At 41.1% G+C, this 26,426-nt stretch overlaps 1 protein-coding gene across 2 annotated transcripts in view; it reads left to right on the top strand.

Moving 5' to 3' along the window:
- The window catches only part of RAB3B (RAB3B, member RAS oncogene family), a 49,176-nt gene that overhangs the window by 6,263 nt on the left and 16,487 nt on the right, over positions 1-26,426 (top strand). For both annotated transcript variants that reach the window (XM_079314573.1, XM_079314574.1), the window contains one exon: positions 4,085-4,312. In XM_079314573.1, the coding sequence (XP_079170699.1) occupies positions 4,085-4,312 (228 nt within the window). The remainder of the gene's footprint in view (positions 1-4,084; positions 4,313-26,426) is intronic.

The raw sequence follows: 26,426 nt of genomic DNA, 5'->3' as shown, positions 1-26,426 counted from the left end.
TGCAGAGGCAGGGGTTGCAATGACCACTTTCAGTGATTCCTAAGAGCAGGAGCACTTTGATGTTTTGTGTTGCACTAGAAACCAGTTTGAGCCTTCACCATGATGCTGGTCACAAATTGAGGAGCACAGCTGTGTGGATCCATCTATGTGACACATTTCCATGAGCACTAAAAACAACAAAGGCTGCTTTCCCATGGAGGTGTCTTAGGGCAACAGGCTTTTTTCTTTTAAAATTCATTAGACCAAAATAGAAACTAAAGGCAGGAGAGCCACCTTGACCTAGGAATATATTCTTCGGTGGCTAATAAGCTCTGATTAAGATTTTATTGCTTTAGAGCATTTGCAGCATCCTGCTCTTATGTGGTTTCTTTGTCTAATAAAAGATGAGCTCACACTGCAGGTGTTTTCCTCAATAGGGAAATAATAAGGTATCTCAGAGCTACAAAACTGTCTATTCCCACAAAACTAGCTGGAAGTGGTTGTGTTTGAGACCTTGCTCCTATTGCTAATACACGTGGGGAAGAAATGTGTCAATATTAGTATGCTCTTAGCTACAAATAAGAGGGCTACCCAGGCAAAGAACTAAATGATGCAAGGTCTCATGCTGAAGTGTTCTCAAGGACAATCTGATTGGCAGCTTTTCCCCTCCTGTGTAATGGGTTTTATGTCCTGTAGCAAAATCTTTCCTTTATAAGTGTTTTATTGAGGATTAGTCCAAGACAGTCAAAATGGAAACAGTCACAAGCCTCTCCTTTGCCCTCTGTGTGCCAGCTGTATTTGACCTGGTCTCCTGTAACAGAACTCTCCTTGGGCTCTGTGTTTGTGTGAAACAGCAGAGATGCTGCTGTGTTTGGAGCCATCCTAAAAGAGCATCTGTGGCTGTGTTCCCAGGGAGCAGGGGTTACACTGCCAGTTAAATGGCCTTGGACCAAGGAGGGAGGACAATCCCCTGGGAGCAATGGCTCAGTGAGCCTTCGGGTGATTTGGACAGGAGCTGCCTGACCTCAGCGTGTTGTTTCCATTTCTCTGTGCTGCAGAATCTCCTCCAGGTGCAGAGGGCCTGCAGGAGATGTGATTTTGTGGACCTTCTTCTCAGTAGCATAGCAACTGCCACCACTTCCCACTGCTCTGTCCCCTCTGCTTGGCTCCCTCAGCCGTGCGGGATCAGGAACTGAACCAACTTTACAAACAGCCCTGCAAAACAGGAGAAGCTGTGGGAGGATTTATTTATATCTGGGATCTCTCTGTTCTTTGATCCAGCTCTCTGCAGGGTCCTCAGGGCTGACAAGACTGGGGAGTGCTTGGAGCAGGAGTGAGACAACAGGTGGGAGAGAGAAAGGGAGAGGAGGGGAAAACTCTGCTGTTCCCGGGCTTCAGGATTCCAACACAAATTCAGGGCTAGCCCTGTGAACACTTCCAGCCCGAGTACTGGTGGAGTACAGCTTCAGTAATGATCTGCCATCAGAAGGATAATCAGAAATTAGTATGAAAGTCCTTTCAGTTTCACTCTATTCACTAGCGGGGAAAGGGAAAAGCCAAATTTAAGCAAGGAGCTGGAGTTTTCTTTAAAATTTTTGTGCTCTGACTGCCTCTGGTGATTCAAGGCACTGACCTGCAGCATCTTCAGCCAGCACAGAGGCCAGTGAGGGTTGTGCTTCTATGACAACAGCCCCATGTTCTGGGCAAGTATCATTTGATCTTATTCTCTGTGTTGTGCTTCTAACAAAGCTGCTCAAGCTGGCCACATTCTGTAATTGTTTTTTCAGCTTAGATCTGAAAGTCACATTTGTAGCCAGGTACAATTCTGATTAGAGCAATCTAGGAGGGTTAATAGAGGCAGCAGTGCTTCAGTTAAAAGATCATCTTGGAGTGTGTGGAAGGGTTCTGGGAAGGCAGGGGTAGAAAGAAGATACTGATTCCTGTATGATTAGTGCAATACATCTTTGTTAAAGGTCTGCCTCTGAATTTTTAAAAGACCAGGCTTCAAGTGATGAGGGTTTCTCACTATTTCAAGCCTGTGTGAGTGGAATGGAGAAGTAGAGATTTTAATTATTTTTTTCTTCTTTAGCAGGCACACGAGTGTTGTCAATGGCATTTGTGGAGATTAAAATGTGTATCAGGAAGATAAATTACTCAAATAGAGAATTTTCTGTTGTCCAGTGTGGTGATGATACAAATCAACTAATCGCCTCATTCATAATTTTTGCAGCTGAGATTTCTAAGGATAAGGAGGCAGTGAGTGTATTGGCCTGAGTGCCTGAATGGAAGTTAGTCAGATGTTGAATTCTTTATTTTAGCAATTCCTGCTATGAACCACAACACATGGGTAGAAGAGATGTTTTCTGATACACTAATGAGAGGAAAATTTGTGCTTGTGTTTTCTGGAGTGCTTGCAAAGGACTGTAGTTTGGCTGAAGAGCAGCTGAAGTTCAGAAGAGAGTTTATCAGAATTGTGCTGTATCCTACAGAGAAATACTTGTGGGGAGATTTTAATGCATTCAGTGCAGCTGCTCACTATTGAGCTACTGATAAATTTCTTCAGAAACTGCCCTTGTGAATGCAATCTGTGGACGAAATGTCTGCTGCACCAGCCCTTTTCTGTGTGAGAAAGTTGCACATGTCTAATCTGAGATAAACTGTTGTGCATATTGTACTGAAGTTTAAACTGGGCTGCTTTTGGTTTGTTTCCCCTCTGTTGGAAATTTAAGTTGAATTATTATCCCTATGTAAATTGCCTTGGAATAGCATTTTGATTTATAGTTGTGAATTTTGAACTGTTTGTTTTGGTTTTGTGGGATGTTGTTGTTGCTGTTTTTTTTCAGTGAGTGGGTGAAGTCCTGTGTGCAGGTGAGACTTGCTAAGAAGGAAGATATTTGGGCACATGCTGAGAGTAGACATTGGAGTGAGTTTTGTTCTTAAAGGTGCCTGTGAATTTGAGTTGAGGAGAAAATTAACTTCTGTGGATGCTGGGTGAAGTAGAGACTTCTGTCACCTGTCAGTGCCTTCTGATTGCACATGAGTATCCCAGACCCTGGTTTGGATGAGTAGCTGCTAATTAGACCTGTGCTGTCATTGTTCCAACTTGCCAATCCTGTGACTGGTTATAAGGAGCCAAGACCTTTGCTTATTTGATGTGTGGTAGTTTCAAACAGCATGAGAGATTAAAAGTGTGGTATATCTGTTAAAAGGTAAAGTTTCTTTTTCCTCCTCTGTTGTAATTTGGTTTGTGTAGTTGTGTTCTGTAAACCAGAGATGAGAAATCATTCTTACCTCCTCCCACCAAGTGTCTGAGCTGCACACATTAGAGCAGCCAGGGCTGCTTGTGGCCCTTAATGATTCATATTCTGCTGTTGTTTTTTTTTTTTTTTTTGTTTCTAAATCTAAAAGGGATAATTTGTCCATTCCAAATGCTGTCTGTACCCACAGTGTGCCCTCATATTTTATACAGTGCTGTGTATTCCAATTGCAGTCTTAGGAGTAGATAAGTGTTGGATTTCAAAGTTTCCAGCTGAAATTCCTGTTTTTTCATCTTTTCCCATTGTCTTTTTTTTTTTCCTTCTGCAAATGTTGAGAATGGAACTTTTGTAGGGATAAAATGGTGGTAGTGCATGCACTAGAAATGCAGACTTTTCCGTAGAAGTGGTAGAAGCAAATTTTAGATTTATTTAACTTGGAGGCTGCTTGATGAATTGCATGGTTGGATGCACTGTCAAAGATTTTAGTTCTTGGTTGCAGTTTATTGGAGCAACAGAAGTGGCACCCTGCCACTGGAGTAAAGAATGCTGTTTTCCCATGAGTATTTGAACAATCTGCAGTGGCCATCTGTTATTCTGTTAAACACAAAGCAGTGCAACAGGTGTATTTCTTGGGTTTGGAAGTCTTACCAGCACGAGTGAACACTAAACAGGATTAAAGCCAGGATTTAAAAGAAGATTTCAAAGTGTGCTCCTCTTTAGTCAGCAGATATGGTGGTTATGACATTAGAAAATGGAGAGAACCTAAACATATGGTACACAGTTAAGGAAAACAAATGCTGAACTGCTCTTAAATCTGTTCTTTTTACATGCTTGTCATTTTTTTGTAGATGGCTTCAGTAACAGATGCCAGATTCAGGCAGAAAGATACTTCAGACCAAAATTTTGATTACATGTTCAAGCTCCTGATCATTGGCAACAGCAGTGTGGGTAAAACATCCTTCCTCTTCAGATACGCCGACGACACCTTCACTCCAGCCTTCGTCAGCACAGTGGGAATCGACTTCAAGGTGAAAACAGTTTACAGGAATGACAAGAGGGTAAAGCTGCAGATTTGGGTAAGTGCCAGCATTTTCAAAGATGCTGTTTATTAATCCCAACAAAGGTGTGATGGTAAAAAATAACTTGTTTGGAAGTGGATTTTTGGGTTGGTGTAGATTTTGGTTGTTCAGAAGTTGTGTGTGGCTGGAGCTTTGTGTCCTTGCAGAAAATGGAGGGACTTCTCCTTGTGTTACTGTTTCACTCAGCTGCTGAGGGTCCTGATGTGGTCTAAGCAGCTGCTCTACATTTGGAGGAACTCTAAACACAGCTCATACTATCATTTTATGGCCTCTACATGATACTTGTATCTTCCTGTAACTCAAGTATCCTCTCAGCAGCCCTTTTCTATAAGAGCTTGATCTTCTAATTGATCTACATGCACTTGATTTATAATTCTTTAATAATTGCATTTAAATGTGAAATTATGGTAATCACATCTGGGTTTTTTATTTATTGGGTTATCTTGAATAGTGAGAATCTAAAATGAGGCGCTTTTCCTTTTATACTACAACTACATGATTCATTTTATTTCTATGTTGCTGGGTACAATGTACAACAAATTATTTAATAAAAGATCCTTTTCATATTGTAAAATCCTGACATTGAAACTAAGGTAAGTCACCTGATATGAAATTGATTGATTTAATTTAGGGTTTTGGCAATAAAAACATTTTTACTTCAGGCCCTATGAGCAACTAAAGATAGTTTCCATTTAGTTGATCTTTCTGAATTTTGGAACATGAAATTTTCTAAGAAGTTGTGTAAAAGCAAGAGAGAAAACACCATAAAATATTAAATTTTTTTCCAAAGATACTGTGATTAAAGTGAATTAAGCAATAATCTTAATTAAATCTGTTAGAGGGCTTTGGGGCAAAAAGGGCTTTAATAACCTTAAGCTTCTTATGAAAAGAGATGTCAGGTGGATTCCTCAGAGGGTGCTATCCATAGAACCTGTAATATTGTAGTTGCCAACAACACTGTTGATGTAACATTTATTTTTAATAAAAGGTACACCTAAGTGTTGGACAGTTTCCAGAGTAACTTTTGTTCTGTTCTTCTCTCTTTTTGCATGGATCCCTGACATGAGTCATGATTCAAGCACTTTAACAAAAGCACTGTGTGTCTCTACCAAAACCACAGTATTTGAACTTGTTTGTCTCCTACCTGTCCTGAGATTATATTTGTCATTCCAACGTGTTCTCCAGGCTACATGAAGTGATAGTGGGGTACATTAGCAAACCAAAACTATGAGTTCCTATGTGTAGGAAGAGTTTACATACCAGCCTGTCTTCCAATTACTTAAAAAATTATTTACAGCTGCTGTTTAGTTTCTGGGAGTGGGGCTCTGTGGCTCCATGGAACTTTTTGCTCTGACTTACAATTTTCCAGTTATGTTGACATTTTTTTCAGTTATTCTCCCCCTAAGCTTGGCATTAAGCCTGATCTGAATCATGTTTAATGTGAAACTAAGTGAAGAAGGAGAAGGTACAAGTGTTTGACTTAACCACTGCAAATATTTTTCTAAAATCCAGAGAAAAGCACTTCTAGGAACCTCTGATGTTTTCCACAGACCCAGGTTTTTCTCAGTTCAGGGCTACTTGTGGAGCTCTGAAGTGAGTGCAGCTGTGGCAGACTGGAGGTGCTCAAGGGCTGTGCCAAATAACCTTGTTCTGTGCTCTGCAAGTCTCAAGGTGAGAGGGAGGTTATTACTGCTGTGCTGTGATCCAGAGACATCCACAATCAGTAGGAGTTTCTTTCCATTGCCTGTTGTCTGTGTTGAACAGAAGAGTTTAGATGGATCCAGCTGCAAAGAGTTCCTTGTATTGTCTTAAAGCTCAGAAAAATTCACACTGCTTCAAGGGCCAAGCAGCTGCAGGTAGAGACTGACAGCTGTGTTAGTAAATGTCTCTCTGGCCTGACTCCTGCTTTGTTTCTCCAGCAGAAGTTGATGAGAGGCAGAGATCTCTCATTTGTGTTTATGCTGAGTTTGAGGAAGTCTGTATTTTTTGAATCAGGATTTGACAAGCTATCACATGGAATGATCAGAAGAAAGTGCTCCTCAGTTTGATTTTGGTTTCATTAGTGGTGCTTTTGTTTTGTTGACATTAATGCCTCAGTCACCCAAACTGATATTTTAATAACCAGTTGTGCTTGTGACTAAGCAGTCTGGGAAATTATCTGCTTTGAAAAGACTTGAAAGGAATATCTCTTTAGCTTGAGAGGAGCAGGACATAGCAGAGATATTCATGATGTGTTTAAGGTAGAATGACAGCACTGCTGCTGCATATGGAAACAGTAAAATGGTTCAGAAAGGGGTTTATGAAATAACATTTTGTTGGGTTTTTTTCCCCCTTTCATTAAAGAACTCCAAGATCTGTTGACTGTGTTTTAATTTCAAATATTTGCTGTCTTGTTTAGGAATGGTGGTGTTGTCTTAATAGAATAAATTAACTTTATTAAGAACATTTGTTTTGTAGTTGGATGAGGATTAGAAAATTAATATCTAATTTAAAACATTATTTACATAAATGCATTTATCTGTTATATAGATATTTACGTACCTATCTAAATGCAATTCTTGGATTAGATTTTTTTTTATGCCACTGCCATCTCTAATAATACTTTCATATAAAGCATCTTGTTTATGATTGGGTTGTAAGAAGCCAATTTATAATATCTCTCTGCATTTCTTGACCAAGTTTTGTATTCCCAGAGTTGCTAATTACTGTTTACTGGAGGAAAACTATTGTATTTTCAGCTAGGTATATTTTTTTATTATAAATAAATCTCAAAGGTAGCATTATTACATTCTTAGCAAATGCAAACAGTTAATACTTAATGCAGAGTTCAGGTTGCCTAGCAGCTAGAGAGGGCCACTTTGTCCAGATCCAGATGGAAACAGGGTGAATGAATAAAAGTGATTTCAATTTTAGGTAAGAGCAAGGTGAGATTTCTTTTTCTCCCTTCTGTGCATTTGTGTGGCTGCTGCTGGTGAGGAATAATGGTGGTGAAAATGGCAGCAGAACTCCTGAGCAATGTGGCATTGAGGGGAGCTGATGAGGGGTAGCCTCTCGCCCTTTGTGCTGGCCCAGTCTGGGTTCATTACATGAACTCTTTGCAGAGTCTCATAGATTAATTGATAGAAAATCATTGGCAGGGTTCAGCCCCAAACACTTGCACACCACCCAGTACATACTTCGTGTGAGAAAAATGATTGCATTTCCATTATGCTTTTGTGCAGCACCCTACACAAGGGACTCTCAGCATTGATGTGATAAATAATAAACATAAAATACTAATAAACTAAATACAGGGTTTGGCAGCTGATGTTGCAGCTGAAACTAGTTTCAACCCTCCTTGAAAAAAGCAGCAGAAATTAAATTTAATTTCAGGTTAAAAGGCAGAAAGGCTGTGATGTTCAGGCAGAGGCTACATATTTAGACTGCAGTATAATTTTTCTTTTAAGGAGCTGTTTATCAGAATTAAACTGCTAGGATGAAGGTTTTTCCTTCTCATTAACAAAAATGTCTCTGTGGCTTAACTGCTGAAACCTGTTGGGGTGTGAGATTAGCTTTAGTGGATGTCTGAAACACGTGTTACAGCTCTCAGGCACAGCTGGGGAGAGGGCACAAAGCAATATTGCACTGGGTTTTTTGGATCTTTAAAAAAAGAAATATGACAACTGCTAATTATATTGAGTGGCAGTTACCACTACAAAACAGAAAAGTGTAAACCAAAATAACTCCCCTGCTGTGGAGCTGTCCAGAAGGCAAATACAGAGTGTTTTTAAAAGCTTTTTGTATCAGACATTGCCTGGATGACAGGATGATCTTGAGCAGCTCGCCTCTTAGGGAGGGGATTCAAGGAAGTAACACTGGCAACTGAGTTCTTTTTTTTCTTTTTTTCTTTTTCATTTACAGGAGATAAAATTAGAACACCATCATATTTGATTGTAAATTTTAATGTTAATTGCACACTTAACCAAAAGCTAATTATGCATTTGAGATGAGAGAGTCATCTATTCCCAAGGCATCCTATTCCTGTCATGGTTTTGCTAAGTTCCTTGCAAGCACTGACTTCAGGCTTGAATGCTTGCACAAAACTTGTTTCTAAAAAAAGTGATAATAAGGTTCAGTAATTAAATTTATAGATGTGATAGTGATGGGTGTTTCTAAAGCACTAATGGGCCTGATTCTGCTTTTATAGACTCACAGTTGTTGTGAAATCCTCTGATTTGCTGTTTAGATGAATAACTAAAATGGAGAAATTCATGATAGTAAAAAGAACAGGTTGATCCTTGTAAGAGAGTCAAGGACTGCATTTTATTTGCAGCATTAAGGACTGGGTCCTAGGAATGAAAGTCATTGTGGGTAAGTGGATGTAAAGCACTGCTTCTCACGCTTAAATACAATGCAGAATATTTGACTGGAGAAGAGATGTGATAAGAGTGTCTGTAATTCAATTCCAAGGTCTTGGTTATATCTCAAGTAATAATACTTACACTTTGAGAAGAATTTGGTGCTCATGCCACTCTGAATGGGCTTTAAGATTAGAGTTGCAAGGGTGATACAAAGAAGGGAAACAAAAAACTTGACAAATAAGACTGTGATAGGTCAGTTACCCCACTCACTATTGAATGTATTGAACAGCCTAAGCTTGCTGAGCAGGGCATTGCTGTGTTTGCAGTCAAACAGTTGACATGGAGGTTTTATTTCTGTTTATAGTAAATCACCTCAATCTCATTGTTATCTCATTATAACTCTGCATTACAGTGAAGGCCAAATTCAACTTCAGTCTAAGCTCTGATACCACTGCAGTTATCCCTGCTGACAATACTGGATTTGCTCTCACTGCAGGTGCAGTATCTCTCTCTGTGCTCCATCTTTGCAGAGTTACTGGGCCCTTGGAGGCCTTGTTTTGTGCATTTCAGTAAAATGAAACGTGCTGTGTTCAGAGGTACCAGGCTGTATCCAGGGGCAGTGTCGAGTATGTGTTTGTTAATAAAGAGCTGTTGGCTGTTCAAAGGTTTGGACCTTTCCTAGAGAAAATGGACTGATGCTGACTATGTGTCCAGCAGAGGAAAAGCTGTACATGGGAAATTTCAAGTGAAATTATTCACTTGATGTAGTGAGGCATTTAAGGTTCGAGAGGACAAATGAATTGCTGGCCTCCTGACATTTTGCATTTAATTCTTTTTTACCAGAAATTCAGAATAAATATTTTGTAGTCATTTTATATAAGGTTTTAGACACATGTGCCTCAAAACCTTTTTCTGTTGTCCTTGTCTCATCAGAATCACCCTTATTATGATTTTCTTTCACAATTTTATCTTCTGCATAATGACTGGGTATATTTTATATTTAAATATGCTGGGTGGCACTGTGTTCAGTTATGAGATAACACAGTGGGCGGAATTTATGAGTTTTCATAGTGTTTGTCTCGAGTGAGCATGCACTTAAACTGTGTCACATTTGGTCAGATGAGAAAATACAACTACTGTGCTTATTCACATTTATAACTTTCATGCATTATGTTGTCTACTGCAGTGTCATGTTTATGCAACACTTGAGTACCTTAATGGCTGATTTTAGAACTTAAAAAGGGAATCCAAATCCCTCAAAATGTTTTCAGGTGTGAGAAATTGTACCCTATAGCACAACTGGAGTACTGAGGAATTTAGCAGCGTGAACTTCGTGATTTATTTTCTATTGTCCAGCTGTTCAACATCATCCTGATTCATTAAACAGCATGAGCTCCCAGAGTCAAGCACTGTTTTTTTGTATTCTGTTGCATTGGAGTCGTTGGACTCTGCAGACAGAAGGAAACATTAGTGAGAAGTACCAGAAGCTGGACATTCCTGCAGTGTGGAGAACTGGGACGCCTCTGCTTTGCTGGTTACGTTCTCCCATTTGCAGAACAATGTAATGTTTACCAGGTAACACTCAACTCAGATTTCCAGAGCTCTGTTCTGGCTGCCCAGCAAGCACTAATGAGAGTGACAAAGTAGGAAACATGAATCCTGTTTGTGGTGAGATGTATCTTCCAATAGCAACTTAGCACCTTGTGTTTTATGGCCAGGGGTCACTCCACTGCAGCCCAAATGTGTATCCCGAGCATCTCAGTGTATCCTCCTCTACTGCAGTCTGGGTTTGCAGCATTGCTAGGATGTACCTCCATCCAAATGGAGCTGCCAGTCCCAAGTGTCCTGCTCAGCTCACACATGGCATCCTGTGCTTCTATTGTTCACTTGCCTCCTGTTTGAAAATTCCTCTAGAATTGCTAGTCCTGCTTTGCATCCATTTCTGTGCTAATCAGATACTCTCTGCTTCGCTACTAATTTGTGTTAGAAGCTGAAACAGGAGGTGGCAGGAGTGTTTGAAACTTGAGGGGAGCAGGTGTAAGTGCAGCAGATAAACACTGTGTTATGAGCTGCTGTGCTTCATTAGCTGAAGTACCTTCATGTGATATGTGACTCAAGTGATTAAACTTTGTGTATTACTCAAAGAAGGCTCGCTGGTGGTATTTTCTCAGCCAGATTCTGGCTGGTTTGTCGCTCTGACAAGCTGATCCAGACATCTGCAGCAGTGCTAGAGGGTGAAGTCATGGTGTGTGTGGACCCATGTGTGCACTATGCTCCTGGTGCTGGCAGGTTTTACTGTCCCTCTGCTTTCCTTGCAGCCAGAGCAGTAAAACAGGACATACAGGAGACCTGTGCTTAGGATGTTTACGAGGCAGAGCACTCACCCTACTGCTGTTTTTGCTTTTGCCTGTGCTTATTCAAAGATTCACCTGCTGCTTCCTCTCCGTGGGTCCCTCTGTCGGCGCTGCTGCCGTGGCAGTTGTGAGGTTGCTGCGTGTTCCAGTGCCATGGTAACTGCATCCCGCTCTGCTGGCTGCCAGCGGGCACCGAGCCTGCCCAGTTGTGAAGGAAGCAAGTGCTCCAAGTGCCAAATTGTGCTAGACTATCATGAGTCAGTTTTGATAAGTCCAGGTGAAGTCCTTTACCATGGACTGCAAGTCTCTTCTTTTTTTGAGGGAAGAAAGAGAAATAGCTCTCATCAAATGTGTTTTGAATTTTTTTTTTTTCGACTCTGAAAGGCTAAAAAATGTGTTTTCATTGGAATTACCACCAAGTGCTAAATTGCTTTCTTGCTCTGCAGTTTAACCTCATGCTGTACACATTTCTGTAAGGCTGTGCCACTTTTCCCATCTTTTTCTCTTGTCTCTGTGTTGTGCACCCTGGCTTGCCTCTTGGAGAGGTTAGCGAGCACCTTTGTAAGCACTTTTGCACAAACTGCAAGGTGAGTTCTAGCAGAGTACTGTCATAACATTTAAAATCATGAAGTTTTGCCTAAGAGTGAGCTAATAGAGCTGAGGAAAAGCAAGGAATTCTTGTTTGCTTTTTGTGGAAGAAATATTCTGACACAGGTGCATCACTTAATTACATGGAATAATAACACTGGAGGTTTACATCAAGCAAGGGTAATTAAGGAATGCATTTTTCAAGTCTTTCATGTAGGAGGGTGGAATGATGGACCATCATAACTTCTATGCTTCTGCTACCCTCTCTTGTCCCTCACTGGGTTGTAGAACCACCAGCACTGTGAGGGCTGGTACTGTGACAGCAATGCAGTGAGGCACTGAGGGGAGGTTGTCTGAAAGAAGGAAGGTTGTGCTCAGTGCAGTGTGATGGGGCTTGCAGCAAGCCTGGCTTAGCTAAAGCACAGCTTCAGCTGACTCTGCTCTACCCCCTCCACCTCAGGAGTCCTGTGTCTGGCAAGTGAGGGCCTGTGCAGATAACTCCACTGATGTGTCCTAAAGGGAGCAAAAGAGTGCAGTGAAAACTAGGGCAGGGCTTGTGTAGAACCAAAGCAGGACCATGAAAAGAAAAACAGCAGTGTCTTTAATGAAATAATTAATTACAGTGGAAAACAGCGCCGAAGAGAAGTGCTATAAACCCTGGCTTGCAAGGAGCAGCAATCCCAGGAGGGCTGGAGAGCTGGAATTGCTGTCACAGGAGTTTCAGTCTGTGTGAACTCCAGGTGGATTCCAGCCTTCCTGGGAGGTGGTTGGTGTCTGGGCTTCCTGAGATGTGGAAGGGGATATGCATTTGGCAGCTCTTCAGTCTGTTTTTATACACCCTTCCTCACCAAATCCCCTCCCTAGGTTGTTTTCCTAAGTGTGAGAACAAAGCATAGAAGGGACTTGAATGGGTAGGCTGATTATGGGAACTCAGAGCTTCAGATGAGCAGTACTGATGCTCATTCTGACTGCTGTGCCATGATTATGCAACTGCTTCAAATCTATACCTATTTAAGGTGCCTTATTCTAGCTAAAATGATCTTCTCTTTTAGAAGAATGCTCTTCATCTTGAAAATAGCATGCAGAAAGAAAAGAGGTAAAAAGAGGTAAAGAGGTAAATCTGTGAGACCTGCTTAGTTCCTCTTGAATTTTTGGGGAGTTTGAAATGTAAAATTAGTAGTTTCCTTCCACTTGCACTGGTTTATGATCTTAGGGAAAAGCAAACTTGCAAGGGAAGAATCTGCATAAAGTCCTCCTCTGTGATGTACTTTCTACTGTTCTGAGTTGCACATGCCACATTAGCATGTTCAAAGCTGTGGCCATCATTCTGAAGTCTTGGAAATGTTTGAAATTACTTCAGATTTTCTGCTAAAATTCTGATATAAATATGTATAGGAGCTACCTAGTATTCGAGAGACTGCAAGAAATCGAAAGGGAACAAATACAGTAAAAATACACCATTGTCATGGCAAAAACTATGATTTCAATAATCTTTCACCTAAATCTGGAAGTGGTCTTGATCTGCAGGATATTTACTGCTTTAACACGAAATTTCACCTGAGTGAGTGGAACTTGCAGAATCTGGCTGAAAGCTAGACACAGCAGAACCTTTGCATCAGTGCAATGTCAGCTCAGAGTGATTTGTCAGTTTTCCCATCTGCAGCAGGGGCTGTGGGATTCCTCCCTTGCCCACCTGGCAGGGAGACCAGGAAGCAGTTGTGTGTCAAAACCTGATGTTGCTAAGTGATGGCAAGGTAGCCACCTGCCTTAGCATTTACAAACCCCCAATGCTCAAACAGAAGGAAATGAATAGCTTTATTTTCCATTAATTGTGTACAAGGTGTTTATTCACTCTGGTCCTGAAAGTATCAAACATGAGCATCCCTTTTAATCTAGCTGCAATCTTCAGTTTTCAAGTCCCTGGAATGGCAGGTGTTTATTCTGCCTGAGAATGCATCCTCCAAATAATGTTGTATTACCCTATAGCTGTGAGAGACAGTGCAGTCAGTTTGACAATTAAAAAAATACAGACTTTAAAAAAAAAAAAAAACAACCAAAAACCTGATACAAAACCAAACTGCTTTTTATCACCTAGTGCAAAGACAGAGAGCAGGTGGTATTTGTTTTGTTGGTTATAATGTCAGAATACTTGCAATAGCCCTCTTTATTTTTTCTCTCCCTTTTTTTTTAACTACAGCCTATATGGCAAAGAAGAATTGTAGCATTGATTTCTTTTCTTACTATATTTTTTGTGAAGGGAGCTGAGAATAAATCCAGACTATCAGATGTCCTAACTTCTCTGGGACTGTTATCAGGAAATAGAAGTAGATCTTTCACTTCTTATCTACTTATTTTACAGATATTTTTAAAAAATGATAAAGGTTTAATTGCCCTCATGCCACAGGTGAGTCTGCTGTGTTCTGCTAAAATCTGTCTGCTCAATAAAGTATTTGTTCAAATAATCTCTCAAAGGGAGATGCTGAGTGACTTTTGCAGCCGTGACTCATTGGATCTTCATTTTTTAAATGAAAAGATTCCCAAGACATATTAATTTTAACATCTCATATATTAAATTCTTGATTAATAACAATAAGAGTATTAGTTTGAGTGTGTCAAGGCTTGAGGGATTCATATAACCAGTGTTCTCTCTTCAGAACAGGAGGGATAGTTCATTTTTTTCACAGAGGAGGACTTGGCAAAGACCCAGTTTTGGAAGTAGAACCCCTCAGCTGAGAGAATGGAAGCTTTCCAGTAGTCTCCCTGTGAGGTGCAATCAGGAATCCAGCTCCCCAAATGAATTGGTCTTCCCTTCATCCAGAGGATGTGGAGCACCTGTCTGTGTGCAGAGGAAGGGTCAGGGGTTCTCAGGAATGAAATCTGTACTGACAGCTGTGATTACTTTCCACTCCTAAAAAATGAGCTTTTCCTGAGTTTTACAGTTCTGCCCAGCACAGTTGGCCCTTTGAATTTGAATTGGAGCAGTTTCTAGCAGGGCCTTCTGACCCCAGAGAAGCTCTCTTCCAGAGTCAAGAGTGTGTCCTGTGTGAACAAGTGTCCTCTCTTGGGAGTCTTGGTGCCTGGGTTCTTGGCTTTGACAGTCCCAAAGTGTCATTCAGCTCCCACAGGTAGCTGCAAAATCCTGTAAGTTTAACTTTGCTTCTATGATTGATCTCTTAATTCACTCTGAGTAATGAATGGAACAGAAAATTGTGTTTCTTTGTTTTATTGAGTGATGAAAGAGAAGATTGTGCTTCCTCTACTAAACAACCATTGCCAAAAATAGCACCTGACTATATTTTATCTGTCTCTTCTTCCTTACTATTATTTTACTACACTAAATGCAATCTTTTTTTTTTCCCCTTTGGATTTCTTTCCGTCTTTGTGCCCTGAAGCTGCAAACAGCAAATTTTGTGAGTCATATAAATGTTCTGAGACATCAAATTAAGTAGAAACTGGAGAATGAGTTCTCAAAAGGTTGTGAATGCTGCTGACGTCAATCTCAGATTGAAATAAGAAAGAAGATATGGCTGGCAGATCCTGTGAGCAGGACTTAAGCACACTTATGCTAATTCTGTTGTTGTTGGAGAAATTGTGTTTTTATAAATGAAGGCTGTAGTCCCAACTGAAGACTTAACAGGCATTCATCTTAGTAACTAGATGATCTTGAGCTTTCATACTTTACACCAAAATTTGCCTTCAGCAGATTCAGACGAAATTGCTTGGAAGTGACTAAAATGAATGGCAGCATGCTTTCTGCTTTTTCAGCTTGTAATATAATTCAGTTTTCCAGCTCTACAGTAGAATTCCTCCTTCAAAGTGACATTGCAAAGTATGGGGTTTTCTAATGAACAGAAGACTGTGATGAACCTATTTAGAGATTTTTCTTGATTATCTGTGGCAGAGAACAGAATTTTGAAAGTAGCAAGGAGTCATGAAAGTCAATACGCCTTATGAATTATTTTGATAACATGAAACATTTATCTTGTAGAAAGCTGTTAGTAATGCTGTTTCTGAAGTTAAATGCATACAGATTGCATATCCATATTGATTTGATGGTGCTATTGAAAGTTCCTATAGGTGCAGCGAGAAGAGTGCAAGAATTGACTAAAGGAAAGGAGTGATTTTTTTTATGCAAACTGCAGGAAAGTTACTTGTTGTTAGCTTATCAGTACAAAATGTTTCTATGTGTGTGCATGTTTTGCCTCTAATGAGTGCAGCAGTTCAAAATTGACAAATATACTTGTTGACTATTTTATCCTACCTCCATTCAGATGGTTCACTGGAAGCCTTCATCCAATTTTTAATTATTAGTGCTGCAGTGATCACTCTGAGTCTAAATGTGTTTTGACCAAAGGTATATTTCCAGTGGTGAAATAGGAGTTAAAGATGTCCAGCCCTTTTTCAAATCAAGCTGTCTTTTGGAGAGGATCTTACAGCAGCACATACAAGAGAGTCAGGTTCAGAGAGACCAAAGTGAATTGAAGTGAGCCCAGAGGTATTGAAGGAGCAAGGTAATGTGATTGCTGGTTAACTGGATCAGGGCAGCAGAGGGAATGCCTCCACCAGGTATATCTGTATTGCTGGGCTCAGGTGCCTTCCTGATGCTGTGAAGAACTTTTGACAGATTTCTGTGGGAAGTTAGTTTTCAAATTGCTGGCACAGCAGGTATCTGGGTATGAAATATTGCAGTCAAGGCCAGTATGAAAATAAACAAGAAATATCTCTTCAAATTTAGAGAATAAATATAGGCTGGATTTACCTGCAGGTAGCCAGCAGGAGCTCAGTGGGAAAGTAATGAAGTGGGACTGTCCAGCTGGGTACTCAGTGCAAAATGTGCTTTTGCTTTGATGCTGAGGAGAGTGCAGGGGAAGTTCTGGCTCTTGAAGGGTGTGCACACTGTTCTGTGAATAGAAATAACAGGGAAGAGCAGCCCCAGGGGCTGGTGCTGCTGCCAGCTCAGGGGGCACCAGAGTGAGCCTATCTCAGGTCTCAGGCTTCAGTCATAGGCTCCTTCTGGAAGGGGAACCAAACCCCATCAATTTACTGTCCTTTTTCTGCTGTAACTCCTTGGTCCACTGGAAGGAAGAGGTAGGCAGTGATGACAAATAACGTGACTGAAAATGTATCAACCACTGAGATAGGAGATAATGTGTCTGTGTATATGCTGACAGTAGAATTCTAAGGCTTCTGACCAAAAATGATCAGAGATCATCTGGAAGCCACAGTGTACAGTTTCATCAGTGAGGAAGGGACCTGTGAGGAATGAGATCCTTTATACTACACTTACAGGGTTGAGAAAAAGTTTTAAATTGAGAGTCTGTGAGGGATAAAAAAAATGATCTGGGGAATTTGCTTGGTTCTGCATGGGGGAAGAAGAGAGGTTTTAGTGTTTTGGTTATTGGAATATTTTAGTATTGCAAAGGTAGTCCACCACATGCTGGTTTACTGGTAATTGGCTTCTAAGTTAGGAAAGTGTTTCCCTTCACCTGTTATGTTACTTATGTAAAGTTTTACATAATTATACTTCTCAGCAATTTTGTATCTATTGCAGAAACATCAATTTCTGATGGCTGTTTATATCAGAAGCTTGTACTATTCAGGACAGGATGCTGAAACCCTTCAGCTGCTAATCTGAGCTGGCACGGTGATTTCTTTACCCCCTGGTGATTCATCTACCCCATGGTGAATGAGCACAGAATGAGCACAGAAACAGAGAAACATTTCTGTTTCCTGAAACTTCCTGTTTCTGATTAACTAGCATAAAAATTAGTGTCTACTGAATTGATGCTTATCAGAATTCCTAAACAACTCTTCTGCCTCCAGCAATGACACTCGATTATGTTTCTCACTCCTAAGCCTCTTAGAGTTTTAGCATTTATGAATCCTCTCTAATACTTTGCTTGACACATTTGGTTAGGTATATGACAGTGATCAGCTGAGAGAAAAACAAGTCATCTCATCAAGTACAAATTGAGGCTTCTTATAAGGAGAGTGGAGAGGCAAGCAAAGTTTTCCTGCTGTTTGAAGTCAGAATAGAATTGGGCTGTTAAAATTACTGTAATGCATTTAATATAAAACCAGGCTATGTATCCACCGTCCCAGCTAGCTTCAGACAATCACAGCTGGTTTTGTAAGCAGTTGTGGGAGGGAGGCTGAGGACAGGGTGCACTGAAGAGAGGTGTTTTGGCTCACACCTGGTGCCTCAGGATGCTGAGCACACTGAGGGTCTGTATCTTACACTTGTTATTGGTTCTGCAGCTAAACTGTGGGATCAAACCCAAACAGAGGGCTCTGAAGGGCTGCCCACCCAGTGCCTCCTGGAATGAAGGGTCGGTGGTCTTGGAGGGGAGGAGGCAGCCCTGGTGCTGACTGGGGTGGTGGCTCCTGCAGCCCCTTGGTGCTTGCTTCTCCTGACCCTCCTGCACAGAGAAATTCAGCAGTGCCAGAGGAGCAGTGCCAGAGGAGCAGTGCTGACTGGGGTGGTGGCTCCTGCAGCCCCTTGGTGCTTGCTTCTCCTGACCCTCCTGCACAGAGAAATTCAGCAGTGCCAGGCCAGCCTGGGTAACCTTTCAGCAGTGCCTTCACAGTGAAGGCTCCAAAGCATTCCTGCAATACCAATTATGTTAAGGAGTAGTTGGTATTGTAAGCAGGTGCATTCCAGCTCAGCATACCTTGACAATTTGACAGCAGCCAGATGTTTAACTAGGTGGAGTAAGTGATGACTCGAAATACCATCATATAAATCTTGCAAATGGTACCACAGCTGTGCCTTTGGGTATGCCTGGTGAATTGTGATTTCTCAGAGGTCCTGTTGGATCAGAGACTGAGCTCTTCCTTTAACCCTTGGATGGATCCCACAGAGACAGCAGGTATTGTGATGCATCACTAGTGGCTAATTTCAACAAGTCAGTTAATTGCTCCTTTGGAACTACACAAGGCTGGTTGAAAATAGTTAAATGTTGGTGTTTTAATGGAAATTGTCCTAATATTGCCATGAAATGGAGCTGCAGAAAGAAGGTTCCTGCAGCTGCGGTCTTGCTTTGGTATACATTTCAGCCAGCATATGGTATGCATTTTAACTGAACACATGGAAAACTGATTTGATTTGAGTTGATTGATTTTGATTACTGACATGAGGATATGCTACTGAGAAACAATCCAGCATGTCTAAAAGATTGTTTCAATTTCTAGCACAGCTGATACATTTGTATTGTATGCATGAAAAGGAGAAAATGTTATCTAGTTTGAAATTTTTCTCAGTGGTTACTCTGTGGTGAACAGGAGGAGACACATTATTCTGCTTGCAGCTTGACAACACATTCTTCTGTCTGTACAAATTAGGACAGATTGAATATATCTAGCTAGGACAGGTGTAGTTTTTGCATCAGGAAATGGGCAATACTGGTAGCTGTCAAAAACCTCAAGACATTTTCCAGGAAAACTTCTGCTATGGATGAGGAGGTAAATCTAAAAAGTTTCAGAAGTAGGTTGTTCAGTAGAGGTGTGTGAGGTCTAGGAGACCAGCTCAGACCAATGTCTTTGAAACTGGTTTGTTAGTTTTTAATTTACTAGAGCCTGTGATTTGTGTGTACATGTTGCTTAGGGAGAAAAAAGCGTAATATCACAGTGGAGGATTTTCAGAGAAGGTGGATTATTGGGTGCAACATCTCAAACCTGAGGCTAAACACTTTTACTTGTGAGCATTCAGTTATAGGTAGGAAACCTTGCTGTTGTTTTGTGTGGGTATAAGCCAGCCAAGGTATGAAGTGCTGCTCTTTGAAAAGAAGTGGAACATGTACCTGGATGTATTTATTCCTCCTGCACTCTTAAAAAGTCATATCAATTTACATAGATTGGGATCCTGCAAATGCTGAACAAACATGCACCACTCTAAATATGCAACATAAGACCAGTAGAGCTGGTTGTTCTACCCTTATGAATAGGGATTGAAGTAACAATCTTTCCAAGTGGCCAGTAGATGAAGCTGAGTCATAGCAAGTCATTTGCTCTCCTTGTGGGAGACTCAAAATCATGGAGTTGGTTAGGTTGGAAAAGACCTCTAAAGTGGAGTCCAAATGTTTGCCCAGCATTGCCAAGCCCACCACTAACCCATTTCCCCAGGTGCCACATCCACTTGTCTTTTAAATACCAGCAGGGATGGTGACTCCACCACTTCTGTGGACAACCTGTTCCAGTCCCTGACCACCCTTCAGTGAAGAAATTTTTTCTAATATCCAATTTAAACCTCAGCTGGTGCTACTTGAAGCCATTTTCCCTTGTTCTGTGACTTTTTACATGGGAACAGAGCCTGATCCCCACCTGACTACAACCTCCTTTCAGGGAGCTGTGGAGAGTGACAAGGTCCTCCCTGAGTTTCCTTTTCTCCAGGCTGAACACCCCCAGCTCCCTCAACTGCTGCTCATCACTTGTGCTCCTTCCCCAGCTCCATAGCTCCTCTCCAGAAGTGATTGATATCTAAGCTCCAGAGTGATTTCCACCTAGCCAAAACCACCCACTTCATCAAGGAGGTACAAAATCTTATTTATATAAGAACATTAAATGGTGATCTACCACATACTAATTGATAGCATCTGATCTGAGTGACTTATGCAAATAATCACTATAGACACAGCTGCTGCAGGAGAGGAAAAAAGAGTGGGATGCTTCACAGACATCTCTGCATGATGTTTCTCTTACAGGACTTGAGAAATCACACTGCCTGTGTGCAGCTACCAAGGTGAGCCATATAAATAACATTTATTTAAGTAAACAGGAGCTTCCTGTATGAAACCTGAGTTGGAGGAGGGGAGCTCTGCTTCCTTTCCCACTGTTCTAGGGTTCCACAGTGGGGTCAAACCTTCTGCGTGGGCACAAAACTATTGCTCAGGGAGAAGAAATTCACAGGTAAGATAAGCCCACAAATGTCAGAGCTGCAGTTGCTTTGCCCCAGAGCAGCTCCAAGGTCATCACAGGGCTTGTTGCACTGTTGGCAGCACAGCTGGCAGTACTGCCAGTGAGCTACTTTGGGACTCTGGAGTTCTCTCACCTTTGGGCACTGTGATGTGTTGAGAGGAGGTGATGGCACCCCTGAGAGGCAGAAAGTCCCGCTGGCATATGACATGTTGCTCTGTTGCTAATGTGGGGTGTTCTCCTTGGGTACACAACGACACAATCTGGCTTTTCTGCTTTTGCTGTATGTTTTGCAGGTGTGATTCATGGGATGTGAGCACAGTTGCTAAGATCAGGAAGAGATTTGCTGGTATTTAATCTGCTCCTGTCAAGAAACAGGGTGGTATCTCCTCCTGAATGTAGCAGATGACAGCCTTGATGTGTCCATGAGGCAGTTTGTATATGATATTTGGAAGGTATAGCTTGTCAGTTAACACCTGTCTTCATTCAAGTGGGTAAGCAGATGAGCAGTAAAAGCAAATGAACTATACTCTATATTTGAACCTGTGAAACCTAATTCTTTGTGGCCAAAACAATCTGTATTTCAATGTAATACCTACAATCTGTGTTCCAGTATAAATGAATAGCTACCTTCAGGCTGGCTTTTCTTTTTCTTTTTTTTCCCCCCTCTTATATATCAATTCTTCATTCTTTAAGAATACTAACTAGTCTTGCAATGGCTTTGTCATATTGTGCCTATAGATACCTGTCTCTCACATGCCCCCAAAATTCAGGTCTTCTCTGCAAGGATAGTTGGGGATAGAAGTAGATCCATGGCCCTGGAAGTGACCAGAAGTAATCCATGGAGGTGGAGAGGTATTTATGTAATTGGGAGGAAAATACTTGCTAGTCAAAGGTCAGTGAAGAGAAGTGTTCTCACAAAGATTCAGCAGGACTCCTAAAAGGTCTTGGCATGTGCCCTTGTCTCCCCTGTGATGAGCTTTCTCTCCTAGTTTTCTGAGCTGCCCCTCCAGCACTGTCCATCTGGAGTGACAGGAGCCTGCCCAGTGATTGGCAGGGTTTGTCACTGTTGAGCAAACAAAGAAATGGAAAATCAGCTGCCAATCTCAGCCGAGCTCAGACAAACCCAGGAAACCTCAGCTCCTACAACAGCATACCTGGGAGCAAATTCTGGATCACATGCTCTCTCTGAAGTTACATTGGAAAATATTTCACTTTCAAATTGTGGGAGCTGTAATGAATTATGAATAACAACGTGGTGACTCCTGTGAACAAAGAAATTCTGAAAAGTCCTGTGCTCGTTTATTGCAGCTTCCTGCACAACAGGATGAATGAGTTTTCAGCAGGGAAAGTACAGGTCTGTGTTAAAGTATTCAATTTGGTGTTGAAAACACAAAGCTGGAAGGAACAATGGTATCCTGGTAACTTGTGATCCTAATCTTCCTTACAAGATTGTAAAACTGTTTACCCTGCAATATCAGGTTAATACAGCACATTCTCTCTGAATTTCTTGTTTTCCCTTTTATTACAGCAATGTGTTTGCAAACTCTGTTATATACTGCTATTTAAACCTTGTGATCCCTTCAGTAAAACAAAGATGCTAATTAAAAGTATTTTTACTACTTTGCCTAGTTGACTTTTCCTTCAGTTTTTCACTTTCTTTGGTTTAACGATCCTGTTATTCCTAAGGATTCTGACCTAAGCACAGCCTAACTGGGACACAATGTGAAGCCTGTGATTGTTTCTCTCTTTTCATTACAATATTTCATTAATTATATTTTCATCAATTCTTGCTGGAATCTATGTCTGCAAAAATGGCTTTTCAGTAACCACATGGATATAGAGGTGGCAACAACTCTGCTTCTGCTGAGTGTGGTTATAGTTCTCAGTGCAGTCTCTGCACTAAAATGTGCATTACCATGCTATGAGGTTGTCCAACATTCAGATAATGTCACAAGTTGACAGAATGGGAAAGTTCCAAGAGGACAACGCTGCTGCATGCTAGAAACATCTGTCACACAGCATCAAATTCTGACCTGAGTGTCTTGGATGCATGAACCAAATGCATCTTTGTCTTTTAATTTCTTAAACTTTACCAGATTTCTTCATTATTTTGTGGTTACTGTGTTTGGCCAAACCCCTGGAAATGACAGAAGAAACTCTATACAAAGATGTAAAAACCCCAACCCACCAGCAGATGCCAAGGTCTATGATTACCAAAATAACCAAGTGAGGTGTTTTTTCTCCTTTTTAAAAATTAAATAATGAAATGGGTACAAGTCCTAGATCTAGTGAGATCAGCTGGAGTTCTTTGGTTTTACTGAGTGTGACAAGGATAATATCACTTTATCATCTGCAGTTTCTAAGTACCTTGGGAACTGCAAATTTAGAGAGTCATTCAAGCTTGAAGGAGAGACTGCCTGAAGACCTGCTGATCTCTGTCACAGATGAAGAGACCTGCCCCTACCCCAGGAAGCTGCTTGTTTTGCCTTTTCTGAAACAAGCTTGTAACATCCTGGAATGACTCTTGTACTTAACTCATCCAGATACAACTCATCTTTCCAATGCTTTATGATAAGCCAACCTTCCTATTGTATTTTTTGCTGTTCTTTTGGCTCATTTCAGTTTGTCCCTTCTTCCTCAACCACAACATCTTACAAGGTTTTTCCTTCCCTGAAGTGACAGATCCCATTCCCTCCAGAAAAGTCCCAGTCTATTTCTAGTTTCATCCCTCCCATTTTCTTTCATGGACACAGAGATAAACCTCTTTGTTTGCCAAGTGCACCTTGAATACCTGGTGTTTTTATTCTTTCCACACAAAAATGCCACCTCTTCCCTTTCTGAAGAGCAGAGCATGGATGTGGCACTGAGCAAGTGTGGATGTGAGGTGGTTCCTGCAGCTCATGTCAATAAGCTGTTTTGAAAGAGGGGCATGTGTGGAGGTCAGTTATGTTTACATCTCATTTCAGGAGATAGACTGCAGCTCGCCTGCTCACTAATTAAAAGGAGGTAAACATGTTGCCTGTTCTTATCTGAGAGTTTTTATATAACATTTGCTGCCTGTTGATGTAACTGTCCTAATGAATGCAGGGTGATTTGATGTGTCATTAGTGGTATGGAAGGACACTGTGAGATTAGAACAGTGTTTATTCTTTATCATTTAATACTTATTACCTGAACTGTTTGACTCCAGGAAGAGTACATAAGATGGATGAAACTTTGCTGCATATTTACTTTTGCCCTACTTAATGAGGATTAGTAGAATCCAGGAAATTTTTAGTCACTAAGCATCAGGAAGGCTGGCAGAAAAAACTGGTCATTGTTGCAAAGACTCCTTGTTGAGGATCAGATTTTAGGATGCCCTTCTCTCAGCTGGAGGTCTTGGCAAGACATGAGCTCTGATGTTACCATACAGTTGGCTAAGGCCTGGCTGAGGTTGAGAGTTATGGGAGCTCTCAGTTTGTCCTGGTAGGACAGAGATGAGGTCTTCCACTTCCCCTCCAGGCTCCATATGAAGAACTAGCAAAAGAACACATCTAAACAGTTTTGGATATTACTGTGGCTTTCATAATTTTTCAACTGACTCTGAAGATGTCCAGTAAAGCTGTGATCAAGGGAAATTACTTCCCTTGGGAAAAATAGGTGGAGAAGGTAGATCTTGGTGCCACATGAAGAGAGACCTGTTTTTTTCCTTTCAGTTCTTCATATTAATTGTATTAGTGCTTTAAATGGGGATACATTTAGTTCCCTGAACTCTGTTCTTTTGATGGTGGTGTTTGTGATATGAGCATAGCAGTTAAACAGTGACAGTTCCCTGAAGGAGCAGGAATCACTCTCTTCTGCAGAACGGGCAGGTACTGTCACTGCCTGAATCTTGGCATAAAGCAGCAGGATAAGCTCCAGACAGCCAACACCAAAGCTTCCCCTGCTGCTTTAAGCCTCCAAACTTGTGTTGAGTTATAATTCTTTGATGTCAGAATAAGGCAAAATAGCAGCAGGCAGAAGGTGCAATTAATTTAATTGTAGTTTCATAATGTTTTGAAGCAGTTATGCTGTTGCTGAAGTCATGTCCCCTTTAGTGAAAATGCCTTTAGCTCACTGGCAGATCTAATTCTGCTCACTTATGCTTTGCTCCAAGGATTGCTTTTGCACCCTTTCAGTCCAGAGAAGTGATTTGTGCTGGGGTGAGACAAAAAACAAGTCCTAAGAGTCCTTTTTAAATCTCTGTCACAGTAAATAATGTGTGTTGCTCCAAACATCAACTTGTTGCAGTTTCTCCAGACACATCACTCAGCTGCACATGAAAGCAGAGCACAGTCTGCCCAGAGGTTACTGCTTGCTAGGGAGGCTGCTTTCATTTGATAAATATTTCAGTGTGTGTTTTTCCCAGTGTAACACTATTAATTCATTCCTAAGCTGGGAAATGTTTCCAGAAGTGCAAGGTAATGGAGTGTAGTTCAGCTCCTTTTGCTGAACTGAGCCAGGGGTCCAGAGAGTCTGATTTCAATTTTCTCCTGGCAGAGGGCCTGGGTGATTTAGGAAGCAGCATAATGCATGCACTTGTGCTTGTATTGTGCCTGATACTATGATTGCTTCAATTACAGATTGGTTGATAGACCTCTGCTTGCTTGGGGTAATGCTGTGCAGTTTCCCTATTTTATGAAGCTATATTAATATAAAATTGCTACAATATAATGAAGACTGATGCTCCCATATTTTTGTTGATCTATAAAGCATTGCACACATTTGGTGTTCTGTACAAATATGATTTCATGCTGTCTCTGTTACTCGTAGGATTTTTATTAGCTTTAAATAAGACAGTTTGAAGTTGTCATTAACTGTTTTTTACATACTCCTTTCCTTTTGCTGAGGTCTGTATTTTGAGAAACATGAAGAATGCTGTGTCTTATGTTCTTATCTAGACATTTAGTCTCATTTGAGAGAAGTCAGGACCCCTACATATGCAGGATTCTTTGCCAAGGTCATTGGATGCTGACAGGCCCTTACAATTCTTCAGGAGTTATTTTATATCAATCCCCAAGTGGCATCTCCCCAAATTTGGGCTGAACTGAGTGGTCCTACTAAATAAAAGCAGCAGGCTGTGCTTGGGAGCCTGACCAGAGCCCCACAGTGTGCATGGCTGGGAACAGATGAACCTGGAGGCATGGAGCAGCATATTCCTTTTTTATAATGCCAACAATGCTTTTTTCTTCAGCTGGGAAATCTGCTGTCATTTTCCTCTGTCTTTCTTAAAAGGTGAAGATGAAAATGTGCTTTTCATCAGGAAGGTTTGAGCCACTGGGCCCTTGCTGTGCTCATTGGCCAAAGGCAGTTTGGGGCTTAACAAGAGCAGGGAGGTGGTGATGAATGGGTCAGTAAAAATAAAACAGTAAAAATACCGAAGAGCAAAACATCTCACGTGTGTAGAGGAGTATTTGCTCACAGCTCTCTTTCCAAATGGAAAAGAGGAAGGAGCATCAGCAAGAGGGTGGGTGAACTTAAAACAGTGCTCCAAAGGCCCTGACACCTAGAAACATCAGCATCAGCTGTAACCATTTCTGCCCCGAGGTGCTCCTGGGCTGCCTTGGAGCCTCCTGCAGCTGCTGCACAACGAAATTTCTCTTTTAGCAACTTCTCTGTGTGGTTATAATAGAAAACATCGTGGTAAATAGCAGGAGATTGTTTTCTTTGTCTTGTGCTATTACTTGAGCATCATCATGCGTGTACTGTTGTGGCTGACAAAGCACTTCAATTCTAAGCTCCTATTTTAAGATGCTTAGGACTACTCCAAAATAGCTGTTCTTTAGCTGAAAGTCTTCCTTTATATTCTTAGCAGAGATGTGGGTTTACTTGGAGAGTTTCAAATTCCATTCGATTTTTTTTATATATTTGTTGTGAATTTAAGCATGTCACCAATAT

This window comes from Erithacus rubecula (genome assembly GCF_903797595.1).
Source record: "Erithacus rubecula genome assembly, chromosome: 10".
NCBI lineage: Eukaryota > Metazoa > Chordata > Aves > Passeriformes > Muscicapidae > Erithacus > Erithacus rubecula.
The sequence above is the reverse complement of the archived record's forward strand: the minus strand, read 5'-3'. Positions and strand labels throughout refer to the sequence as shown.